Source organism: Hyla sarda, chromosome 2 (genome assembly GCF_029499605.1).
Source record: "Hyla sarda isolate aHylSar1 chromosome 2, aHylSar1.hap1, whole genome shotgun sequence".
In the NCBI taxonomy this organism is placed as follows: Eukaryota; Metazoa; Chordata; class Amphibia; order Anura; family Hylidae; genus Hyla; species Hyla sarda.
The window spans coordinates 389,724,785-389,749,946 of NC_079190.1; the positions used below are offsets into that span (position 1 = coordinate 389,724,785).

Below are 25,162 nucleotides of genomic sequence, written 5' to 3' on the forward strand. Positions count from 1 at the left end.
TTGAACATCTGTCACTTAATTTTCAAGAATGCAGCAATGCTGTATCTGTCGCACTTTCCACCTATACACACACATGCATGTGTCCAAAAATATGTGAAGATGTGTGTGTCATCCACAGGTGGTGAAGGTCTAATGAATAACCACGGCAAACTCCTAGAGCAGTGTTTCCCAACCAGTGTGCCTCCAGCTGTCAAACTATAACTCCCAGCATGCCCTGAAAGAGCTGAATGCTCAAAAGGCTGAATGAGCATTTTGATCGTAATTTTGCAGCAGCTTGTTGTGACCTGGTCGTGAAACACTGTCCTAGAGTCTGATAAAATCTTGCACAAGTACATGTGAAAAGAAATGTTATGTTTTGCACTACATGCAGAAGTTTCTATGTTGGTGCAAATCTCCAAAATCCTTGTCCCCGTGCCTACTGAGCGCTCACGTGACTGGTGATTCGCTGGCGCTTATGAATATTTAAATCTAGCCAGCTGGACTGCCTCAGTGCGCAAGTGAGCGCAGGAAGAAGGGGGACCCTTGGAGGATCGGGATTCCGGACTGCAGGTAGGTATAGCAGTCTGAGACCCTGCATCGGTCTCCTGTTCACCCGCACTATAACTCGGAAAATCTGTGCAGAGCTAGTCCCCATTCAAACTGGCAGCCGGAAACACTCTTGCTCTGAAAAATCTGCCTGTGTGAACAAGTCCTTAGGGAGTTAACAGTCTGAGTTAAGTCATTTGGGGGGGGGGGGGGGGGGGGGGGTCTGCTGTTCAGGGTGAGAGGACCCAGCCAATTTATAGACAACTCATTGATACGAAGATTGTACAGAGCAACTATAACTTACTGTCCCATTTCCTCTCCTGGTTGGTCACTAGGGGTCCCAGCAGAGGAACAGGAACAATCTGATTTGCTGATCATTTAAGGGACTAATTGGAATTGTCTAAAGCATTTGGAGAGAGACTGGATTACTACTTTTATTTTTTTTCACCCCTGCCTGCACAATATATAAATTATTGTATTGGAATAACTTTAAAAATTTTCTAAATCTGACTCTTCCCCCATCATCTCCACGACAACACCCCTGAAATCAATTCCTCCTGATTAGGACAGGAAAAACACAGAGGTTAAATTCTCCACTCCTTCCTGTCCACACCAGTGTTTTGCCTGTCCCTTTCAGTAAAGGAGACCTGAGAGGTGCAGGGGGCTATGGTCTCCTGCAATGAACAAAGAGTTTCTTAGCAGGGCTCAGTGGACTTGGGGAACCTTCAGTAGGTTCCTCCTGTCAGCCTTCTCCCATCACCGGTCTGCTTAATGAGCGTCTGGACATGGGAGTATGAAGTAGGTCCAGATGATGCACGTTTTCTCCTGGTCAGGTGCATCCCGGTCCGGGGCTGTGACCTAATCCTCCGGCACGGCCTAGTTATGTTAGGCCGCACGCATGAGTACTTCCGGCAGTGGCAGCCATTGCAGTGACATCAGTTCTGGTCCGAAGGTTTTTGCTGTTACACCTTCCCGCCGAGATACTGGCATCTGACGCCTCTTCAGCGCTGTAAATTTAAATTTGAGAGCAGCCTTTTCCCATAAAGAGCCCCTCTCTCCTATGGAAGTTTCTCCAGTTTGATTCCAGCGTTGGATTCACCCAGGCTGCATCATGAGCTCACCAGCAAAGACTCCAGAACCTCCAGTGGTCTCGGGGTCCGTAAGTACTGAGGGCCTTAGAGGTTTTTACCCTGGCCTATCATCGATTGCTTGGTGTTTGAAGAATCCTTGTCTCCTTGAAAAAGGAGATGTACATTTCCAGTTCATGCTAACCTGCATAAAATTATAAAGGATGAATAGGCTAAACCTGAGAAAAGTTCCTTTATGTCTAAAGAGACGTTATCCTTCAGTGATTCTGACTCTAGCACCTGTGATGCTGTACCAATAATTCATTTCCCAGTGACTAAAATAGCCAAATGTAAATCTCTGCCTTTTAAAGATGCCACACAGTTGAAAGATCCCATGGAGAGAAAGGCATAGAGCTTGTTAAAGAGAACCTGGGAGGTGGCTGCTTCATTACTGAGACCTAACATAGCTTAGGAGTTTGGTTAGACCAATTAGAATTCCATCTTCAGTCTTAGGCTAAGTTTCCACTTGCTTTTTTTTTTCTGGCAGTTTTTGGAATACTGCCACTGCAGTTTTTGAGCCAAAGCCAGAAGTGTATTCAAAAGGAATAGGACGTATAAAGGAAGGAATTATACTTCTCCCTTATTGATCCACTTCTGACTGCCAGAAAATAGCAAGTGGAAACTTAGCCTGATACTCCCAAAGAGCACATTTTAGAATAATTTCCTCTGTTAAAAATGGTAGAGATGAGCGAATCGAATATGACTAATCCGAATTTGTTACGAATTTCATAAAAAATTATATTTGCAACTAAAGCGATTATCTTCATTAAACTCCATTTAGTGCGGTCCAGGCTCCAGGGCATCTAAAATGTCGGATTCACGTGAGGACATGGGGAAAGGAATCCTGGGAAGGAGGGAACAAGGGTAGGCAGGATGAGCCTGAATCACATGCAGGATGTAGCCTAGCAGCAGCCAGTTACCCCTGTGATGTCACAGCCCTATATAATTGACAGCCATATTCCAGCTAGTCACTTCATCCTTTCACTGCAGAGAGATAGGACAGACAGCGCTGTGTTACACAGAAAAGCTTTTTCCAGCAGTGTTTCACCTCTTAGTCACGTCAGAGTTCTGGTGGACACAGAGCAGTGCGTTTTTCACAGAAAACTATATTTTTACTGTAGCCATTACCCTCACAGTCACTTTCTCCAGAATTGTATTACAGAGAGGGGCAGAGAGCTGTGTGTTGCCTCATACACTTGCTCAGCTCGGGAAACCTTAGTAGAGGAGGGAGGAATAAGTTTTTAGCGCAACTCTGTCTTTGTTCCACAACAAATGGTCTGCTGGTTATACTAGTCTGTAGATGATATAATACATACCCAGCAGTCCATTTAGGCTTTAGTACACAGCGACTGTGTGCTACTGGTGTTGTGCACAAATAAGTTTAAGTGTACTGTTGTGCATTTTTCTGCCCTCATAAGTGCATACTACATACGTATATAGAAGTAGTGTACTTTTTTGTACCTGTTAATCTGTCAAGGGCCTAGATCAGTGGTTAACCTGGGTTCGATCGAACCCCAGGGGTTCGGTGGGAGAGATCGCAACAGGACAGGCAAACCAAGCAATTGCTTGGGGCCCCGAGCTGGCCCGGGGCCACGAGCAGAACCGGCGTTTGCCTGTCCTGTAGCGACGGGGCAATTCCCCCCCATCACTATTAACGCGGGGCCGCAGGGACATAGCGCACGCCGGGACGTCACTGACGTCCCGAGCGTCCGCCCATGGAAACGAAGGTGCCAAGGACCGGAGGATAGAGAAGGAGGAAGACGTGCGCTGGCCAGCTTGGTAAGTGACCAGAGGCACGTCATCTTCGGTGCTCCGACCCCCAGTCCCGAGACCTACTGCTATAGCCGGAGCGGTGGTCGAAGCACTGAAGTGGGCAGTACACAGGCATACAGCCTCCAACCATACACTGTATATGGCTGGAGGCTGTATGTCTGTGTTGGAACACTGCCTACATCAGTGGTCTTCAACCTGTGGATCTCCAGATGTTGCAAAACTACAACTCCCAGCATGCCCGGACAGCCGTTGGCTGTCCGGGCACGCTGGGAGTTGTAGTTTTGCAACATCTGGAGGTCCGCAGGTTGAAGACCACTGGCCTACATAATGTGTGGGGGAACACTGCCTGCGCCTAATGTGTCTTAATGTTTTTGTTCTTTAATGGTTTTGTTCATTTTGTGCACCTATGTATAAATATATACCTCCTATGTTTTGAATTTGAAAAAATCATATTTTATTTTTCCAATTAAGAGGGGTTCGGTGAATGCGCATATGAAACTGGTGGGGTTCAGTACCTCCAACAAGGTTAAGAACCACTGGCCTAGATACTGTGAAAGGCCAGGCAAAAATAATCACAGGCTGGTGTTCTAGACAAATACTGTTTTAAGCATAGTGAAGTGTATTGTACTCCCCTCATATATGCACTAAGTATGTCAGGTAGAGGAGTGCCAGGACGTGCAGAGGCCTAAATTCTGGCAGAGGCCTAAATTCATCAGGCGCAGGCAGAGGTCGCAGCAGAGGCCTAAATTCAGGCGAAGGCAGAGGTTGCAACAGCATAGGGGTGTGTGGCAGCAGGAGTTGCAGCGAGAGGTCTGAGCTCCCGGTGTCAGCTAGCAGTCGTGTCTCGACCAGCAACCCAGCAGCCATGATTGATTGAATCACTCACTCGGTCATCCACTTCATCCCAAGTGACATCAGACACCCCTATTCAACAGTCAGTGGGTTCTTCAGACTCAACCCTCAGTTGGCATAGCCCTCATGCTGCTGCTGCCACCTCCAGGCTCTGTCATTGTGCAGCCATATGGTCTCATGCTGATGCTGCCACCTACAGGCTCTCTCATTGTGCTGCCATATGGTCTCCTCATGCTGATGCTACCACCGCCAAGCTCTCTCATTGTGCTGCCATGGATACCTCAAAACATAATTAAGGGGCTGGTCCCCAGTTACAGAAATTCCTCTGCATTAGACCACAACTAAGTATTGAGGATATGCATTAGCTAAAACTTAACTTTTTTTTTTAGGATAAAATATATGGAACCACATTTTTTTTAAATCTAACAAAAGGATAGGTGTACAAAAAACACCATGTGCCACCTACACCACCAAGTATTGCGATGCAAAGATCTCTAAAAGGTGGAAGGGAACAACGTATGGTCCATTGTAACAGGTGGGGGTAAAAACTTCCCCTGTAAGGCCCTACTCTCGCACTATTAATTCCCTTATTATCAAGTGTTACTCGGCCTAAAAAGGGCGGCCCCACACAGGGATCACTCCCTATTTCCACCTAAAAACACTGCCGTTTCCCAGGCTTAGTTGGAAATATGGAAAATTGGGAAAATTTGGGGTCCATATATTTAATCCTAAGTTTTACGTAATACATATCCTCAATACATACTTGTGCACACCAACACTTTGATAAAAAAAGACTGTTTTCTTCTGCCTACGTGCCTCAGCCACTATTCTGATCCTGCTACCTGCCTGATGTCACACATCTGATGCCAAGCTCTCCTTTCACCCACCTTCGTCACAGAGTACTGGTATTAACACTCACCACCCCTCTCTGCCAAAGTGCACCGCAGCGCCGACGTGTGGAGCTTTAACTATGGTCAGGGACAATAAGTGTCCTTTACGGCCCACTGAGTGAATGTGGTTCCTGCACAGCCACAACAGTAACTTGGACAGGTCATGCTGCTTTTGCCGTTGGTCCTGCGACTCTGCCTCCTCATCCTCCACAGTGTCCCATAATCGCCCCAAGGAGAACTCTCCTGTCCACGAAAAATGTGGAGAGACTGACCTTTTGTGAAGATGAATCTGGCATGGATCAGCCAGGATTTCCACCCACCAATGTCTGATGCATCAGAGTAGATTGAACATGGTGCCACACCAACACTTCACAAATATGTATAGTGCCAAACAGATTTAAGGCGCTGCTTCTTAGTTACAAGCATTCCTCCGCATCAGACCTTTTTTCACCCACCTTCGTCACCGGGTACTGGTATTGACACCCACCACACCACTCACCGGGTCACATTCAGGACTCCTGATGCTGCTGCCACCTCCAGGCTGTCTCATTCTGCCACCATATGTTCTCATCCTTCCGTCACCTCCAGGCTGTGCCATTCAGCCACTATATATTCTCCTCATGCTGCCACAAACTCCAGGCTGTGTCTTTCGGCCACTATATATTTTACTGATGCTGCTGGGCTTGGGACATTACCTAAAAATTTTTATAGTAGCACTAGCTACCATAAATCTTCAATTTAAATTTGAAAATTCATCTTTTAATCATAGGGATTGTGAAGCTCTATTGTCTCCTCTTGCTGCCGCCAATTCCAGGCTATCAAATGCTGCCAGATTATGGTCTCCTCGTGCTGCTGCCACCTCTAGGCTGTGTCATTGTGCCGCCATATGACTCCTTGTTAGATTGGGTTTTTGTGGTTATACAGTATCAGTTCAATGTAAACACCGGGACATTAAACTTGGGAATCTAATATAAATCTTAAATTTAAAAAAAATCGATGTAATCTTTTCAAGACTGAGGCCCTATGGTTGTCAGTCTAGGTTGTTACTGTTTAATACTGGATATGTTTTTAATTTTGGATATAATAAAAGAAATTGGGTAACAACATTTCTGTACACACAGGCAGGGTCCTTATTGATTTAGACCACTGGACCGTAATCCCCTTGTGACCAAAGCTTGTATAAGAGCTGTATCTCAGACTCAACAGCGTGGAGACAAAACATGTATGTGCTTGGAAAATGACCCAAACAGTCACCAGGTAACTGTGCTCAAGCTATTGAAATTAAGGATAAATCAGCCCCCCACTTTGTGCATTCTGTGGCATTGATGCATTGGTAAACATGTGAACCTAGCCTTATCCCAGCATTGTAGTCTGAAAGTTTGTGGTAGCGCTCCAGAAGACAGAATTAGGCTGCTCTCATACAAGCATATTTTGCATCTTTATTACATCTGTTTTGTGCGAAGCTAATGTTAATCTATGGGACGCATAAAATATATACATACATATTTTAAAAACATCTGAATCACATATAAGTAAACCGATGTAAATGTTTGATTTGGAAGAAATTCTTCTTCCCACGGCAGGCTGTCAGATCACTCCTGTAGCTTGCTTAAAGGGGTACTCCGATGGAATTTTTTTTTTCTTCAAATCAACTGATGCCAGAAAGTTAAACAGATTTGTAAATGAGTTCTATATAAAAATATTAATCCTTCCAGTACTTAAAAGCTGCTGTATGATCCACAGGAAGTTCTTTTCTTTTTGAATTTCTTTTCTTTTTGACCACAATACTCTCTGCTGACACCTCTGCCCATGTCAGGAACTGTCCAGAGCACGATAAGTTTGCTATGGGGATTTGCTGCTGATTTGGACAGTTCCTGATATGGACAGAGGTATCAGCAGAGAGCACTGTGGTCAGACAAAGGAAATAAGAAAAGAACTTCATGTGGAGCATAAAGCAGCTGATAAGTACTGGAAGGATTAAGAATTTTAAATAGAATTAATTTACAAATATGTTTAACTTTCTGGCACCAGTTGATTTAAAAAATAAATAAATAAAAATTCCTGCGGCATAGCCCTTTAATAAATGCTATTCTGTACACTCAGGTTTTCCTGAGTATCCAATACTGTGCTAAAACTACCCATACACAGTCATAATGGGACTTCATACATAAGGCCTAATCCAAGAAGTTAGAATAAAAGGGGTTATCCACCATAAGGTGCTTTTAGTACGTACCTGGCAGGCAGTAATGGACATGGTTAGGAAGGATCTGCGCTTGTCTTGGGGCTAAATGACTATGTTGTGAGATTACCATAACACTGTGGCTAGCTTTTTGTGAACTGGTATTTCTTGTTTGAGTTTTCTTTTTTGTGTACAAATCACATAATTCCATTTTCCTCCCTCCCACACATCAGCCACCCCACCCATTGAAACATAAATGAGCTGCATCCATTCAAAAGACCTCTAGTTTTCAATCAGGGTGCCTACAGCTGTTGCATTAGTTGCAGATTGATCTCTCTCCCACCAAGCGATCCCTCCACCCATTGAAGCAGACAGGCTCCCTGTCATCAGCTGACTAGTGAGTCAGGTCTCGGCCACATTGCAACCTGGGAAAAATCTGAGACAACAGTCATTTTGTATGCTGTTAAAAATAAATATTGGAGTGAATATCACATAAGAATTGTGAGAAAACCGTCACACACAGGTACAGACACTATATTATGAACTACACTAACTTTACACCCCCTGTAACACAGTCAAATAAAAAAAAAATCCTGGAAAACCCCTTTAACTCTCTTTTTTAGATTTAAAGGGGAACTCCGGTGGAAAACATTTTTCAAATCAACTGGTGCAAGAAAGTTACAGATTTGTAAATCACTTCCATTTAAAAATCTTAACCCTTCTATTACTTATCAGCTGCTGTATACTACAGATCTACTACATAGAAATTTGTGAAGTTCTTTCCAGCCAGCCTGACAACAGTGCTCTCTGCTGACACCTCGGTCCGTGTCGGGAACTGTCCAGAGCAGCAGAGGTTCTATTCTGATTCTAATTTGGACAGTTCCTGACACGGACAGAGTTGTCAGCAGAAAGCACTGTTGTCAGACAGAAAGGAAATAGATTTTTTAATAGAAGTAATTTACAAATCTGTTTAACTTTCAGGCACCAGTTGATTTGAAAAATTAGTTTTCTACTTGTTTCTACTGGAGTTCCCCTCTTAAAGGGTTACTCCAGCCCTAAGACATCTTATCCCCTATTCAAAGGATGGGGATAAGATGCCTGATCGCAGGGGTCCCGCCGCTGAGGACCCCCGTGATCTTTGATGCAGCACCCCGTTACCATCAGCCCCCGGAGCATGCTCGCTCTGAGTCTGATGACTGCCGAACACGGGGCCAGAGTATTGTGACATCACGGCTCCGCCCCCGTGTGACATCATGCTCCACCCCCTCAATGCAAGCCTATGGGAGGGGGCGTGACAGCTGTGAGATGCAGCAAAAAAAAAAAATAATAATATCCTCTATTCATCGCTATGGGAGAAGCCTCTCCCATAGAGTTGAAGGAGGGGGGGCGTGTTTCGACCAGCTTCTGTGTTGGGTACGTCGCGCGGGGGCCCCATATAGGAGATTGCAGGGGGTCCCATCAATTGGACTCCCCACAATCAGACCCTTATCCCCCTATCCGCAGGATTTTTTTTTTCCTGCCGCATTTTGCCTTCAATGTGAAAAATATAAAGATTTTCCGTATGGATTGTTTTCACTTTCATCACACTGCATGTTACCTTTGTCCTTTATCAACTTGCAGGATGAAGATAGCAAAGTGATCTTTGTCCTTGATCATGCTGGTTCAGGTATAAAGAATGATTGTGAATCACAGAAGCTTCTTAAAGCACAAATAGCATATATTGCTCACCCATAATAAAAGCTGTGTACACATATTAAGGCTCTTACTCATGTTTCTTCATGTACAGTATTTTATGACTTACTAGCAGCAAGTGGTTCTGGGGATAGGCGAGTTATGTACTGAACATTCCCTGGACTCTGCGTAGCAATTATTTGAGACCCGACTTAAAATGATCTTCAGAATTAAGGAACTTGCCTTATTGATGAGCTGAGACTCTTTGAAGACGTATCAGACATATGGCAACGTTTTTAAGAATGCCAACAACGCAACGATCATTCTGATTTGTCAGTTCTATTATGATCAGTTTTTATGTTGAATACTGCGAAAACACTTAGTCCAGTGTTTCCCAACCAGGGTGCCTTCAGTTGTTGCAAAACTGCAACTCCCAGGATGCCCGGACAGCCAAAGGCTGTCCGGGCATCCTGGGAGTTGCAGTTTTGCAACAACTGGAGGCACCCTGGTTGGGAAATGCTGACCTAGACTTTCAAGGTATGTTTTAGCGTTGCAGTGGCTGCATATGGCCAATGTTGGCACTATTTTTGATAAATTGAGTGTCCTTGGGCAACTACATGTGGGCATAGTTTCACCACCATGCAGCAAATGCAACATTAGACTGTACCCTTTAGGCTTAATGGGGCCTTTGTTGCCCTTATGCTCCTAAAGGCAATGTTCACACAGCGGAAACTGCGGAATGTCTGCCCGCAAAAATACTCTGACTTTTGTTACCATTCACTTCAATATGTCGGGGAAAAATCTGCGATAGTGGCAGATTTGCAAATTGCAGGGGGACCCATTAAAGGGGTTCTCCCTTGTTTATTCTGTTTTTTGTTATTATGTTTGTGTGTTATTTGTGTATAAGTATGTGTTTTTTATGTGTGTTGTGATTATGTATATATGTATTTTCTTACCTTTTTTGAAGATCCGGAAGCTGGCCCCTTTTTCTTCCAGCAGCTTGCTGTGCACCTCGGCCTCCACCATGTTGTGTTCGGTAAGTGGGATGTCGGGGGTGTGTTCTTGCTTCTGTCCTTCCTATCTTCTGACGTCCGAGGCGAATCTTTTCTTCCTGTTTGTTCCGTGGCTCAGCGACGAATCTGCAACCTCTTCCGGCGCATGCGCAGGTAGTTTTTTTTTTACCAATAAAGTTTTTTTGTCTAATTGACAAACTGTCTGAGCATGCGTGAAGCTACGCTATTAGCGTAGACCTAACGTACGCTACGCTGTTAGCGTAGCACTTGCTACTCGTGCATGCGCAGACAGTTTGTCAATTAGACAAAAAAACTTTATTGGTAAAAAAATAAACTACCTGAGCATGCGCAGGAAGAGGTCGCAGATTCGTCGCTGAGCCACGGAAGAAACAGGAAGAAAAGATTTGCCTCGGATGTAAGAAGATAGGACGGACAGAAGCAAGAACACACCCCCCGACATCCCACTTACCAAACACAACATGGCGGAGGCCGAGGTGCACTGGAAGAAAAAGGGGCCAGCTTCCGGATCTTCACAAAAGGTAAGAAAATACATATATGCATAATCACAACACACATAAAAAAAACACATACTTATACACACATAACACACAAACATAATAACAAAAAAACATTATAAACAAGGGAGAACCCCTTTAAAGTAAATGGTAGTGAAACTAGCATCAGTAAACCCACAGTGAGTTATCAGTGTGCGATCCAGGATTAGAAAAGCAGAGCTGATTTATTTCAAAAACAGCACCACACCCGTCCTCAGATTGGATGTGGTAGTGCATCTTAATTCCATTGAAGTGAATGGAGCTAAATTGTAATTCCACACGCAACCGGAGGTAAAGTGTGGTGCTAGTTTTGCAAGTTAGCTTTGTTTTGCATATTAGCTTTGTTTTCCAATTCCTGGATAACCTCTTTAGGGTACGTTCACACGTAGGCAGATTTGATGTGCAGGATTTTCTGCTGCAGATTTCAATGTAAACTAAATGACTGAGCACAGCTTCTAATCGGCAGTTACAAATCCTGCGCATCAAATCTGCGCAGGATCCTGTATGTGTGAACGTACCCTTAGGGTAAAGTCACACGTAACGGATCCGCAGCGTAATTTCACACTGCAGATCCGCCGGTGACCTGACCCATTTTGTGCCTCCAGCTGTTGCCACCCCCATTCCCCCACCTCGCTCCGCCCCTGGCCTGCTCACAGCGGCAATCTGCTGCTACGAGCAGCCACACAGAGGGTCGGCGAGTGCACTCTAACATCGCGGAGCAGCTGCGATGTCTGAGTACACTGCACATTACTTTGTAATGACATGTACAGTGGTCCCTCAACATACGATGGTAATTCATTCCAAATGAACCATCGTTTGTTGAAACCATCGTATGTTGAGGGATCCGTGCAATGTAAAGTATAGGACAGTGGTCTACAACCTGCGGACCTCCAGATGTTGCAAAACTACAACACCCAGCATGCCCGGACAGCCGTCGTCTGTCCGGGCATTCTGGGAGTTGTTGTTTTGCAACATCTGGAGGTCCGCAGGTTGAAGACCACTGGTATTGGAGATTATACTCACGTGTCCCCGCCGCTCTGGACTGTCACTGCTGCCCTGGATGTCGCCTTCCATCGCTGTCGCCGCGTCCCCGGGGTGTCCCCGACGCTCCGGCAAGGCCTCTGCTTCGCCGGCATCCACCCTCTCCATCGCCGCCATCATGTCGCTACGCATGCCGCTCCTATTGGATGAACGGACGGTGTGCGCAGCGACGTGATGACGACGATGGAGAGCGCCGACGATGCAGGGGATCCCGAAGAGGACGTGCCGGAGCCCCAAGGACAGGTAAGTGATCGTCAGCGGACCACACGGGGCACCGTAAACGGCTATCCGGTGGCAGCTGAAGCAGTCTGCGCTGCCGGATAGTCGTTTATGCGATGGCCCCGACATACAAAAGCATTGTATGTTGATGCTGCCTTCAATATGCGATGGCCTCTGAGAGGCCATCGTATGTTGAAATGTTCGTATGTCGAAGCCATCGTAGGTCGGGGGGGGGGGGGTCACTGTACACTGCACATGGCCTCAACTCAGACATCGTGGAGCAGCCACAATCTCTGAGTACACTGCACCGCGATGTCAGAGTGCACTTGCCAACTCGCAGGCCCCCTGTGGCTGCTCATAGCGGCGGTTTGCCACTGTGAGCAGGCCAGGGGTGGAGCGAGGCGGGGGAATGGGGGTGGCAACCGCTGGAGGCATAAAATTGTGCGGGTCACTGGCGGATACGTTAAGTGTGACCCTACCCTTAAAGTGTATTTTCTGCTAACAGCTGCAGACACTGTTGGATAGTTGTTACTGTGTTAAACCAAAATGTACCTTTCCTGGAGTTGATTGGTGGATGCGTAGCTTATATAACTGCCTTTTTTTTATTCTGTCAAGTGTCATGGAGGCGGTCCCAAGCTGCTAAAGTGTCACAGCCTGGTACGTCTCCTCCCTCGTCATAACCTCCAAGACTCTTCTTGTTTTAGGTAGAGAGTCTTATACGTTAGCCAAGAAGAGGCCGGGAGGTGAGGGTGAGCGAGGAGGCATGCCAGGCTGTGGCACTTGGAACCGCCTTCATGATGGTTGGCTGAGAAATAAAATGAAATTAAAAAGAAAATGCATTAAAAATTTTCAGTATTTCATACTAAAAAAGCCAGTAAAAAAGCTGCCTCCTGGGATACATACCAGCCTGGCTGTGTCCACTCGTCATCACCTACGTCATGGACCCACTTCATGACTGACAGCTCTGCAGATCTAAAGTTGCTGTGATCGGCTCCCTCACTGTCTGTGTTTACGTCACAGTCTAATTCAGAAATAAAGCTAATTCTGAGAGAAATATAGGTTATAGACACATACAAATGATATGTATATGATCAGGATGAGATACTGAGCAACATATAACAGTTAAGTTTTTTTGGGGGTGATCTGACAGGTAGGCTTTAAAGGCTAATTTGTAAATTACCTCTGTTTAAAAATCCTAAGCCTTCCAGTACTTATTAGCTTCTGTATGCTGCAGAGGAAGTTGTGTGGTTCTTTTCAGTTTGACCACAGTGCTCTCTGCTGACACCTCTGTCCGTGTCAGGAACTGTCCAGAACAGGAGAGGTTTGCTGTGGGGATTTGCTTCTACTCTGGACAGTTCCTGATATGGACAGCGGTGTCAGCAGAGAGCACTGTGGTAAAAACTGAAAAGAACTACAAAACTTCCTCTGGAGCATACAGCAGCTCACAAGTACTGGAAGGATTTAGATGTTTAGATACAAGTTATTTACACATCTGTATAACTTTAGGCACAGTTTATTTGAAAACTTGAAGTGGCTGCTGTAATCCTCTAGGTTCTCCATAGGTACATTTCCATATGAGTGGTTATATCTTGGATTTTGATATGTGGAGGGGGATGGTATTTCTGCCTGAAGGCTCATGGTTGATGTAGGACAGTATAACCCTCTCCACCACTCACCAGTGATATCGGTTTCAGGTGCTGCTGGAAGGAATGCAAGCCAAACACATGATGCAGGTTTTACTACAGAATGTCAAAACAGGCAGACTCAGGATCTTCCCACACACTTGAATGTTTGTAAACAGTACTGCTTTTCTTACTTACTGCCCTGAGGCACTTACCAATATTCTGCTGTAGTAACAGTAGACGGAAGGGCAGAAGGAGCATCCTGTGGGCCTAGTAACTTAGTGTACCTGTCATCACAGAAAGAAAATAATGCTTATGCAATATGTTACTCACTAGGTCATGCAGATTCTTTGCATGCCTTCTTTATGTGTCTAGCTTCTATTTTTGGCTCATGAATACCTATGTTCTGTTGCTCACTCATTCTGACATCCACTGCTCAGGAATGGGTGTGTCAGAGGCAGGTATTGAGCCCCCCATCATTCACAATGCATTCACTTCATTAGTCTGCTGTGATGTGCTGGGTCTTTTCATCCAATCACTGCAGGCTGCTCTGTAACCCTCTTCTCTCTTTTCATGCTGCAGTCTGACAGGACAGGACAGAGCACCGAGGAGTACTAGTCTCACCCTCGCTTACTGGACTTTCTCCATGTCTGTGCTTCTGCTGAAACAGCTAGAATGCTGCAGCCAGACATATTGTTCTAGATGACCATGCTCCTTATAAGGCTGGGTTCACACCACGTTTTTTTCATACGGGGACCCGATCCAGCTGGGCGATAGAAAAATCGGGTGCTCCTGTATCCCAGCCTGACCCGGCCCTCATCTCATTCATTTAAATGAGCCGACCGGAGTCAGATAGTGAGCTCATTTTTCCCTGTATCTGGTTTTGTGACCAGACCTAAAACTGTAGTATACCACCCGGTTTTCCCATTCCTCAGCCAGATCCAGTCCCCATATAGACAATCCGTGGTGTGAATGCACCCTAAGCCATGATTTCTATAAAAAAAAAAAATGTATGAAGTAGTGTTGGGCGGTATGACCAAAAATGTGTATCACGGTATTTTTCAAACTTATGGCGGTTCCACTGTATTTTTTTTCACTCATTTCCCCCTAACCCCCCCGCCCCCTCCTCTCAATTGAATTAACAGCCGCAGTGCGCTGGGAAACTAATCATATATGACCCGCGGGCGCTGCTCTGCTTTTCCTCCCCCCCCCCCCATCAGCCGCAGCGCTGTCCCCACATCGGAGAACTAATCATGTTACCCGCAGGTGCTGCTCTCCTCCTCCTGTGAGCCGCGGCGCTGGAAATGAATGAATTGTGAGCTGCGGGCACAAGACTTCTGTTCGGAGAACGGAAGCTGTCAACTCCCCCTGCAAGCGCTGAAAGCCAGTGGGTTGTGGACGCTGCAGAGCTTCTGATCAGATCAGCAATACCCGACCCGTATTGCGGTATAGGGAAAAATGTATATCCTACAGAAAAAAAACACACCGGTATTCGGTATGAACCGGTTTACCGCCCCACACTAGTATGAAGTATATTAGCGTCTGGGCTGGTCTCATGTGGAACTATCTCCTAGCTAACAACAATATCTGGCAATGCAGCATCTTCCTGGGACCATGGCAGCAATAAGTCAGTCTTAGGGTAGGAACACACTACATTTTTGCCCCTGTTAATCGTATCCGTCGGCATCCCGCCGAAAACAGGATACTGAAGTATACTGTTAACAGGCGCAGCGGACCCCATTCATTCCGATGGCCGAAAGGCGTCACCTAATCACTCCTTTCGGGACTTTTCAAAAGAGCAACAGGCCCTGTCATGAGTGCACTTCATAAGAAGCGCGTATGTCCCGAACGGAGTGCTAGGGGTGACTCTGTTCGGCAGCAGCAGAACAGTATACGTTTAAGGGTGCGTTCCCACACGGCGTATACGCAGCGCAAAATTTACGGCAGCAGTGGGAAATACGCTGCATATTCCTTGCTCACTATACACACGCGGCAGCCCTATGTGTGCAGTGAGTTTTGGAGGCGGAGTCGCGCGTCACAGTCATGCCAGCACACGGCCCCGCCTCTAAAACTCACTACACGCATAGGGCTGCCGCCGGAAAGCCCTGTGTGTATAGTGAGCAAGGAATACGCAGCGTATTTCCCGCTGCTGCCGTAAATTTTGCGCAGCATGAAATACGCTGCGTATACGCCGTGTGGGAATGCACCCTAAAGGGGTACTCTGCTGCTCAGCGTTTGGAACAAACTGTTTCGAACGCTGGAGTCGTCGCCGGGAGCTCGTTACCTCATAGTCCCACCCCCTCGTGACATAATGTCCCACCCCCTCAATGGAAGTCTATGGGAGGGGGTGTGATGGCTGTCACACCCCCTCCCATAGACTTGCATTGAGGGGCGGGGCTATGACGTAACGAGCTCCCGGCTCCAGCATTCAGAACAGTTTGTTCTAAACGCTGAGCAGCAGAGTACCCCTTTAACGGCGTCCAGAACGTAGTGTGTTCCTTCCCTTAGTCTAGTAGCTTCACATGCATATGGATCTCTCTTGCCTGAAGACCCTCCCATCATCCAACAACCCCAGTAGTTTAACCCTAAAATCACTTGTCCTGCCTTAGGGCTTTTTTACACAGGTAATTATCTGCAGAACAGGTCAGCATTGCCCTGTGTAATAGGGCCAGAGATCAGCCAATGAACATGCACATGCCAGTTCGTCAGCTGATTGGACGTGTTTACATTCATTCTTTCGGCAGGGGGTCCGGAATTTCTGTTGTGGAAATTCTGTAGTGTGAATGGTGCAGCAGAATCCCATTGAGAACAATGGCAGGCTGCTATACCATAACTCCCTGGCGGCATTCCGCTTGTAAAATCCATGGTCTGACTAGGCCCTAACGCTCGCTTTTCAGCGTGTTGCGAACAACCCATGGTTCCGTAATGTACAGAAGTATAACACCACATCAACACCTAGCGCAGCTCCATGTAGAACACAGATGTACAGTATAACACAGAAATCCCATATACATGGAGTATATCTGTAGATTGTAAGCCTGTATGGCAGTGTTTCCCAACCAGGGTGCCTCCAGCAGTTGAAAAACTACAACTTCCAGCATGCCCGGACAGCATTTAGCTGCAGTTTACTCTGTATCGCATTCACCGTACTTGTGTTTGTGACATGTACAGTTCCCTCGAACCAAGGGCACTATATAAATAAATATTATTATTATAATCATCTCAGGATGTATTGTCCCTTCAGTGCTCCCCAACCAGCGGGCCTCCAGCTGTTGCAAAACTACAACTCCCAGCATGCCCGGTCGGTCTTTGGCTGCAATGTACTCTGTATCACATTTCCTGTACTTGTGTTTGTTTCATGTATTTTAACCCTTATCATATAAACTATGTACGCTATATATATATATATATATATATATATATATATATATATATATAAATATTAATAATAATAAAAAATTATAATCATATACTAATTAGTGTTGTGACGCACATGACGACATCCCCAAATTTGCATATCCAGACAATATAATGCAAGTAGAATGGCACAAAAAGATGTATGGTGGGATTGTGCCATGGACTCTTCAGGAAGAATTGCCCCTTCAGTATTCCCCAACTAGGGCCCTCCAGCTGTTGAAAAACTACAACTCCCAGCATGCCCGGACTGCCTTTGGCTGCAATTTACTCTGTATCGCATTCACTGCACTTGCATTTGTGACATGTAGTTAACCCTGATATGTACAGCGCCCTGGAACCAAGGTCACCTATATAAATAAATATTATCATCACCTCAGGATGCATTGTCCCTTCATTGCTCCCCAATCAGGGGGCCTCCAGCTGTTGCAAAACTACAACTCCCAGCATGCCCGGACAGCTTTTGGCTGCAATGTACTCTGTATCACATTTCCTCTACTTGCCTTTACGTCATGTATTTTAACCCTTATCATAATGACTTAGGACATATACAGAAATAAATATTAAACAGTGTTGTGACGCATATAACGACATCCCCACATTCTCATATCCAAACAATGTAATGCAAGTAGAATGGGATACATGGTAGGATATGTTATGGACCTCCCAAGATGAATTGCCCCTTTAGTATTCCTCAACCAGGGTGCCTCCAGCTGTTGCAAAACTACAACTCCCAGCATGCCCGGACAGCCTTCGGCTGTCCGGGCATGCTGGGAGTTGTAGTTTTGCAGCAGCTGGAGGCGGAATCCGCTGCTCCAGACGAGCACACCTTCTTGTATGTGGAGATATGCATAGAATGACGCTGCAGGCGGGAGCCCTCCTCCTCCTCCGTGCATTACTGAAAGGTGAAGCGGATTAGTGACAGCCGGTGAGCGCCGCGCCCCCTGCGCCTCCTCCCGCCCACCTGCGCCGTGTGACACATATGTCGTGTGCGCCTCTCATCACTGCGGTGTCTGCAGCTTCCAGCACATGTAGCAGGTGGAGCACGGACATTCTCACCGCTGAGGGGACGGTACAATAACAAGTGTTCTTCTGGGAGACCTGGAAGATGGCCGAGGGCTCCGAGAAGACGTCTCCGCAGAGCCCCAGAGGCGGCGTACTGCCTGCAGGTGAGGTGATGCAACCGGGGGCTGGTAAACAGCCTGGGCACTCGCCTGGCACAGGGCCCGCTGACCGCTCTATGCTGACTACAACATGAGGTACCCTATTGAGGATCCATGGAGTAGAAGAGGGCAAGGTGACTGAGGTGTATCCTATAGATGGCATAAGATTGAATGATTGGCAATATATATCCTATAGATGGCATAAGATTGAATGATTGGTAATATATCCTATAGATGGCATAAGATTGAATGATTGGCAATATATCCTATAGATGGGATAAGATTGAATGATTGGTAATATATCCTATAGATGGCATAAGATTGAATGATTAGCAATGTATCCTATAGATGGGATAAGGGCGAATGATTGGCAATATATCCTATAGATGGGATAAGATTGAATGATTGGTAATATATCCTATAGATGGGATAAGATTGAATGATTGGTAATATATCCTATAGATGGCATAAGATTGAATGATTAGCAATGTATCCTATAGATGGCATAAGATTGAATGATTGGCAATATATCCTATAGATGGGATAAGATTGAATGATTGGTAATATATCCTATAGATGGGATAAGATTGAATGATTGGTAATATATCCTATAGATGGCATAAGGGCGAATGAATAATATACACCATATAGATGGCATAAGAGTGAATGAATAATATACACCATATAGATGGCATAAGAGTGAATGAATAATATACACCATATAGATGGCATAAGAGTGAATGATTGGCAATATATCCTATAGATGGGATAAGGGCGAATGAATAATATACACCATATAGATGGCAGAAGGGCGAATGAATAATATACACCATATAGATGGCAGAAGGGCGAATGAATAATATACACCATATAGATGGCAGAAGGGCGAATGAATAATATACACCATATAGATGGCAGAAGGGCGAATGAATAATATACACCGTATAGATGGCATAAGAGTGAATGAGTAATATACACCGTATAGATGGCATAAGAGTGAATGAATAATATACACCGTATAGATGGCATAAGAGTGAATGAATAGTTTACTATATAGATGGCAGAAGGGCGAATGAATATACACACCATATAGATGGCAGAAGGGCGAATGAATAATATACACCATATAGATGGCATAAGGGCGAATGAATAATATAAACTATATAGATGGCATAAGGGTGAATGAATAATATACACCATATAGATGGCATAAGGGCGAATGAATAATATAAACTATATAGATGGCAGAAGGGTGAATGAATAATATACACCATATAGATGGCATAAGAGTGAATGAATAATATACACCATATAGATGGCATAAGAGTGAATGAATAATATACACCATGTAGATGGCATAAGAGTGAATGAATAATATACACCATGTAGATGGCATAAGGGTGAATGAATAATATACACCATATAGATGGCATAAGGGTGAATGAATAATATACACCATATAGATGGCATAAGGGTGAATGAATAATATACACCATATAGATGGCATAAGGGCGAATGAATAATATACACCATGTAGATGGCATAAGGGCGAATGAATAATATACACAATGTAGATGGCATAAGGGCGAATGAATAATATACACCATATAGATGGCATAAGGGCGAATGAATAATATACACAATGTAGATGGCATAAGGGCGAATGAATAATATACACAATGTAGATGGCATAAGGGCGAATGAATAATATACACAATGTAGATGGCATAAGAGTGAATGAATAATATACACCATATAGATGGCATAAGGGCGAATGAATAATATACACAATGTAGATGGCATAAGAGTGAATGAATAATATACACCATATAGATGGCATAAAGGTGAATGAATAATATACACCATATAGATGGCATAAGGGCGAATGAATAATATAAACTATATAGATGGCATAAGGGTGAATGAATAATATACACCATATAGATGGCATAAGGGCGAATGAATAATATAAACTATATAGATGGCAGAAGGGTGAATGAATAATATACACCATATAGATGGCATAAGAGTGAATGAATAATATACACCATATAGATGGCATAAGAGTGAATGAATAATATACACCATGTAGATGGCATAAGAGTGAATGAATAATATACACCATGTAGATGGCATAAGGGTGAATGAATAATATACACCATATAGATGGCATAAGGGTGAATGAATAATATACACCATATAGATGGCATAAGGGTGAATGAATAATATACACCATATAGATGGCATAAGGGCGAATGAATAATATACACCATGTAGATGGCATAAGGGTGAATGAATAATATACACAATGTAGATGGCATAAGGGCGAATGAATAATATACACCATATAGATGGCATAAGGGCGAATGAATAATATACACAATGTAGATGGCATAAGGGCGAATGAATAATATACACAATGTAGATGGCATAAGGGCGAATGAATAATATACACAATGTAGATGGCATAAGAGTGAATGAATAATATACACCATATAGATGGCATAAGGGCGAATGAATAATATACACAATGTAGATGGCATAAGAGTGAATGAATAATATACACCATATAGATGGCATAAAGGTGAATGAATAATATACACCATATAGATGGCATAAGGGTGAATGAATAATATAAACTATATAGATGACATTAGAGCCAATGATTGGCAATACACCCTATAGATGGGATAAGTATGTATAATTGCTCATTCATTCAGCTGGTGATCTATAGGGCAGTGGTCTCCAAACTGCAGACTTTAGATGTTTCAAAACTACAACTCCCAGCATGCCTGGACAATTGTTGGCTGCCTGGGCATGCTGGGAGTTGTCATTTGACACTTCTGGAGGTCCACAATTTGTAGGCCACTGCTGTAGGTGTATATGAATTCATGATTGCTGATACACCCTGCTGGCATTCTATAGGGGTATAAGAATGCATGATTGCAGATATATCCTGTACACAATGCTGTATATACAGGTGTGACAGGCTCCATATATGATTTAGTGGTGGGTGACCGCTATAATAAATCCTCTGGAGGTTTTCTAGAATATTTGTATGTGATGTCCTAAATGGACTCTACTAGGACTTTAAGGGGTGGTGCCATGTAGAGGTTGGCAGATCCAGTCCGCAGCAGTGTTTACAGAAGTGGCCAAAGTACAATGGAGGGGGAGATCAGTCAGACGCCTCCCTCTTCATCTGATTTATTTATTATAGAACTACGAATATTTGTAAGTAAATTAGAGCATTCCTGTATTCCAGGCTGTCCTCCTAGCGTGCACAGCACTCACAATCCCATCCCTCCTCCTCTGATCATGGATGATAGAACAGGCTGCATTATACATCTCATTGTGTGGGTGCAGCTTAATCTGTATAGACTGCATTCTGTTCTGGAGAGATGGATGTGCTCTCATCTCAACAGCTGTGGATATATCTTTGTGGGAATACTGGGTGGCAAGAAGTATTGAGACCATTGCAGAGTCTACTAGGGCTGGGTGGTATACCGGCTCATACCAAATAGAGATGAGCGAATTTACAGTAAATTCTATTCGTCACGAACTTCTCTGCTCGGCAGTTGATTACTTTTCCTGCATAAATTAGTTCAGCTTTCAGGTGCTCCGATGGGCTGGAAAAGGTGGATACAGTGCTAGGAGACTCTTTCCTAGGACTGTATCCACCTTTTCCAGCCCACCGGAGCACCTGAAAGCTGTACTAATTTATGCAGGATAAGTCATCAACTGCCGAGCAGAGAAGTTTGTGACGAATCGAATTTACTGTAAATTCGCTCATCTCTAATACCAAATACCGAAATTTTTGTCCTGCACGATATGAATAATTTTAACCGATACCGCAATACCGGTTTGGCCCCTCCCCCTCGGGAATGAATTATCAGCCCAGCGCTGCGCTGTCCCAATCGGGGAACTAATCCTATGTGGCCCGCGAGCGATGTTCTGCCCCCCCCCCTCCAATTAATTATCAGCCCAGCGCTGCCCTCCTTGTCCTCCTGTTTGTTGCGTTCGCTGGCGCTGATGCTCTATACCAATGGTCTTCAAACTCCAGATGTTGCAAAACTACAACTCCCAGCATGCCCGGACAGCCACTCCAGATATTGCAAAACTACAACTCCCAGCATGTCCGGACAGCCAACGGCTGTCCGGGCATGCTGGGAGTTGTAGTTTTGCAACATCTGGAGGTCCGCAGATTGCAAACCACTGCTTTATACTGTATCCCTATGCCCAGGATGCTAAATGTAAACAAAATAAACTTTAACTCACCTTCCCCGTCGGTCCGGACCTGCTTCCTGCAGACGGGAACATCGGACAGCCATCAGCCTATCACCGGCTGCAGCGATGTTCCACCTCGGCCGGTGATAGGCTGAGCCCACTGTCATGAAAGAAGCCGGCTTCATACATGACAGTGCGCTCAGCCTATCCCTGGCCGAGGCGGAACATTGCTGCGGCCGGTGATAGGCTGATGGCTGTCCGATGTTCCCGTCCCCAGCGTAAGGCCGACATCGGAACATGGTTTATTTTTATTTTTTTTTACCTTTTGCAGCCCGGGCATAGGGATACCACACAGTATAGAGAATGTCAGTGCCGGCGGCCGCAATAAGCAGGAGGACGAGGAGAGCAGTGCTTGCTGGTGACGTGAGTAGTACCCCGATGGGGACAGTGCAGCACTGGGCTAATAATTAAATTTGGGGGGGGAAATACCGTTATATAGCGTGGAACCGCCATAAGTTACAAAAATACAGCAATATACATTTGGCCATACCGCCCAGCCCTAGATTCAACAGGGGTTGTCATTAGAGATGAGCGAACTTACAGTAAATTCGATTCGTCACGAACTTCTCGGCTCGGCAGTTGATGACTTATCCTGCATAAATTAGTTCAGCTTCCCGGTGCTCCGGTGGCTGGAAAAGGTAGATACAGTCCTAGGAGACTCTTTCCTAGGAATGTATCCACCTTTTCCAGCCCACCGGAGCACCTGAAGGCTGAACTAATTTACGCAGGAAAAGTCATCAACTGCCGAGCCGAGAAGTTCGTGACGAATCAAATTTACTGTAAGTTAGCCCATCTCTAGTTGTCATCAATCTTTCCCAGGCTCCTGAATGGCATGCCTGCTTTTTATAGGCTACAATACAGGATCAGACATATGTGTTTGTATAACTAAGCAGCTAAGTCCTGTATTATCAAAAACTAAACCGAAAATGGACTACGGGTGATATAGTAAGTGCAATGCAAATCAATAAAGGTCACGAGGTATAAGCTAAACAAGAAATTGCCGACAAGGGTACCTCCTGATCTACAACAATATAGAACATTAAAACATAACCTTTAATAGCTCAATAATAAAAATCAGTAAATGATTAAAGAACAAATAAGTGGGGTATAGTGAAACACCACAAAAAAAATCAAATTACTAATACACATACATCCCTGGGGTGTGCTTGTCTAACCTAATAGTCAGGGTATAATAGTCAGTTTGGGGTTCAGCCCTCCTAGATGTGATAGAAACTGATATTAAGCCAGTGGTGATAATAGGCAGATATGGAGGACTAGAGAGAATTGTGGGGGGAGGGATATCATGCCCACTGGATCTATGGCGTCCGTCCCTCTGTCCCTGCCTTTTGAGGGACCCACCTTCTTAATAGGGTGGCCTCAACCACAGCGCCGGACCCTGCTCTATCCTAAGTGAATGATAAAACAAATGGATGGCAGAAGAGAGAGAGAGAGAGAGAGAAATATAGATCCGATACACACCACAGAGCTCTTTGAAACCATATACCAAAAAGAAAAATTGTTGCAAAAAATTGTGAAACACGTAGGTGAGGTAAAATCACCAATGGAGACCACAATTCCCAAATCCAACGTGTTTCACCTGTCAGTTAATCACAGGATCATCAGGGAATATGTACATTAGTATTAAAATGCAATTTAAGAAAAAGCAGCCGGGGTATTACTGAAAATGTAATGCAGATAATAAACAGTAAGTAGCTGCACACATTGATAATGCAATGCAACTAGCCCACAATCAATATAATAGGCAAATACAGGTAGATATCCTATACAAATTAATGGTTAAACCAATGGGAGATTGCACAAGCTATGTCATTTAGCAAGGATCAACTGATATGAAGTGCACTCCTAGCAAAGACAATGTCTCACAATCTAGCAGCAGCTAAAAATAATAATGAAGACCCATATATATTATCATCGGTGCTATGACTATTCAATGATGTCAAAACACCCCCTAAACCATGTTGGATAAACATCATGCATAGTAAGGCAAAAGGGATACAAAATATAGTCCCTAGGCAGGTAAAAGATAAAGAGCCAACAGTGAGATGAACGACCGCAAGTCAAATAGAAAAAGTGATCGTGGGTATGTAATGGCACACCAAGGAAAAGATACTTATCCCCCAATTGGTCAGATGCGCCATTCATATGACCGGTAGGCGTACAAAGGTCCTGTCATGCTTAGATCCCACTCGCCGAATGATCTGGCGGGATCTGGAATGATACCTCGCGCTGTTATGGATGAAAACTTCTGGTAAACAATTGCGCCGTTACATCTTTGATGGAAGTTCCAGAGCTAATACACCAAACACAGCTGCGAATGCGATGCGTAAACCGGAATTGACAAGTATGCGTTCCAAATACCGGAAGTGTGTAAGAAGGCATATATCCCTAAAATGCTGATAGGTACATTTTTATTCACATTGCGATTTGCCAGAAGTACCTGATAGTAGATCTGTTACCATGGTAACGTTACACCACAACATGTAAATAGCCAAAATTGGGGATTAGCATAAAAAATAAATAGTATGCCTCCTATATTAATAATACAGCCAGATAACCTGATGGAAACAGCGGTCAGTCAGTATTCGTATCAAATGAATCATTCAGAAAGTGATGACTGCCAGAGGTACATGTACATAATTGTTAGTTAGATGAACAGTAGTTATAAATAAAACAAAAGTAGTAAAAAAAAAAAATATTACCAGATGTGTGCATAAATCATAATCATTATCATATTAAAGGTGTAAAGAATGAAAAATGTTGTGCCACGATCTGTGGTCAGCCAACCCCAAATCATATACAATATCATGAATGGGA

The 25,162-nt window shown here is 44.4% G+C and overlaps 1 protein-coding gene and 1 long non-coding RNA gene across 9 annotated transcripts in view; one reads left to right on the forward strand and one right to left on the reverse strand.

The window, feature by feature from the left end:
• Positions 1–1,489: 1,489 nt before the first annotated feature.
• Positions 1,490–13,725, reverse strand: LOC130356725 (uncharacterized). Its single transcript, XR_008888974.1, has 3 exons — positions 13,682–13,725; positions 12,748–12,865; positions 1,490–1,759 (listed from the first exon to the last, which is right to left on the reverse strand). It is a non-coding gene; the product is annotated as an uncharacterized LOC130356725 (long non-coding RNA).
• Positions 13,726–17,750: 4,025 nt separating this feature from the next.
• Positions 17,751–25,162, forward strand: part of MAP7D2 (MAP7 domain containing 2) — a 156,415-nt gene continuing 149,003 nt past the window's right edge. For 2 of the 8 annotated variants that reach the window (XM_056558625.1, XM_056558629.1), the window contains exon 1: positions 17,758–18,049. In XM_056558625.1, the coding sequence (XP_056414600.1) occupies positions 17,989–18,049 (61 nt within the window). In that variant the 5' untranslated portion in view covers positions 17,758–17,988. Of the gene's footprint in view, positions 18,050–22,598; positions 22,691–25,162 lie in introns of all 8 variants that reach the window. The other 6 variants (XM_056558622.1, XM_056558627.1, XM_056558624.1 and 3 more) reach the window with 6 other exon arrangements.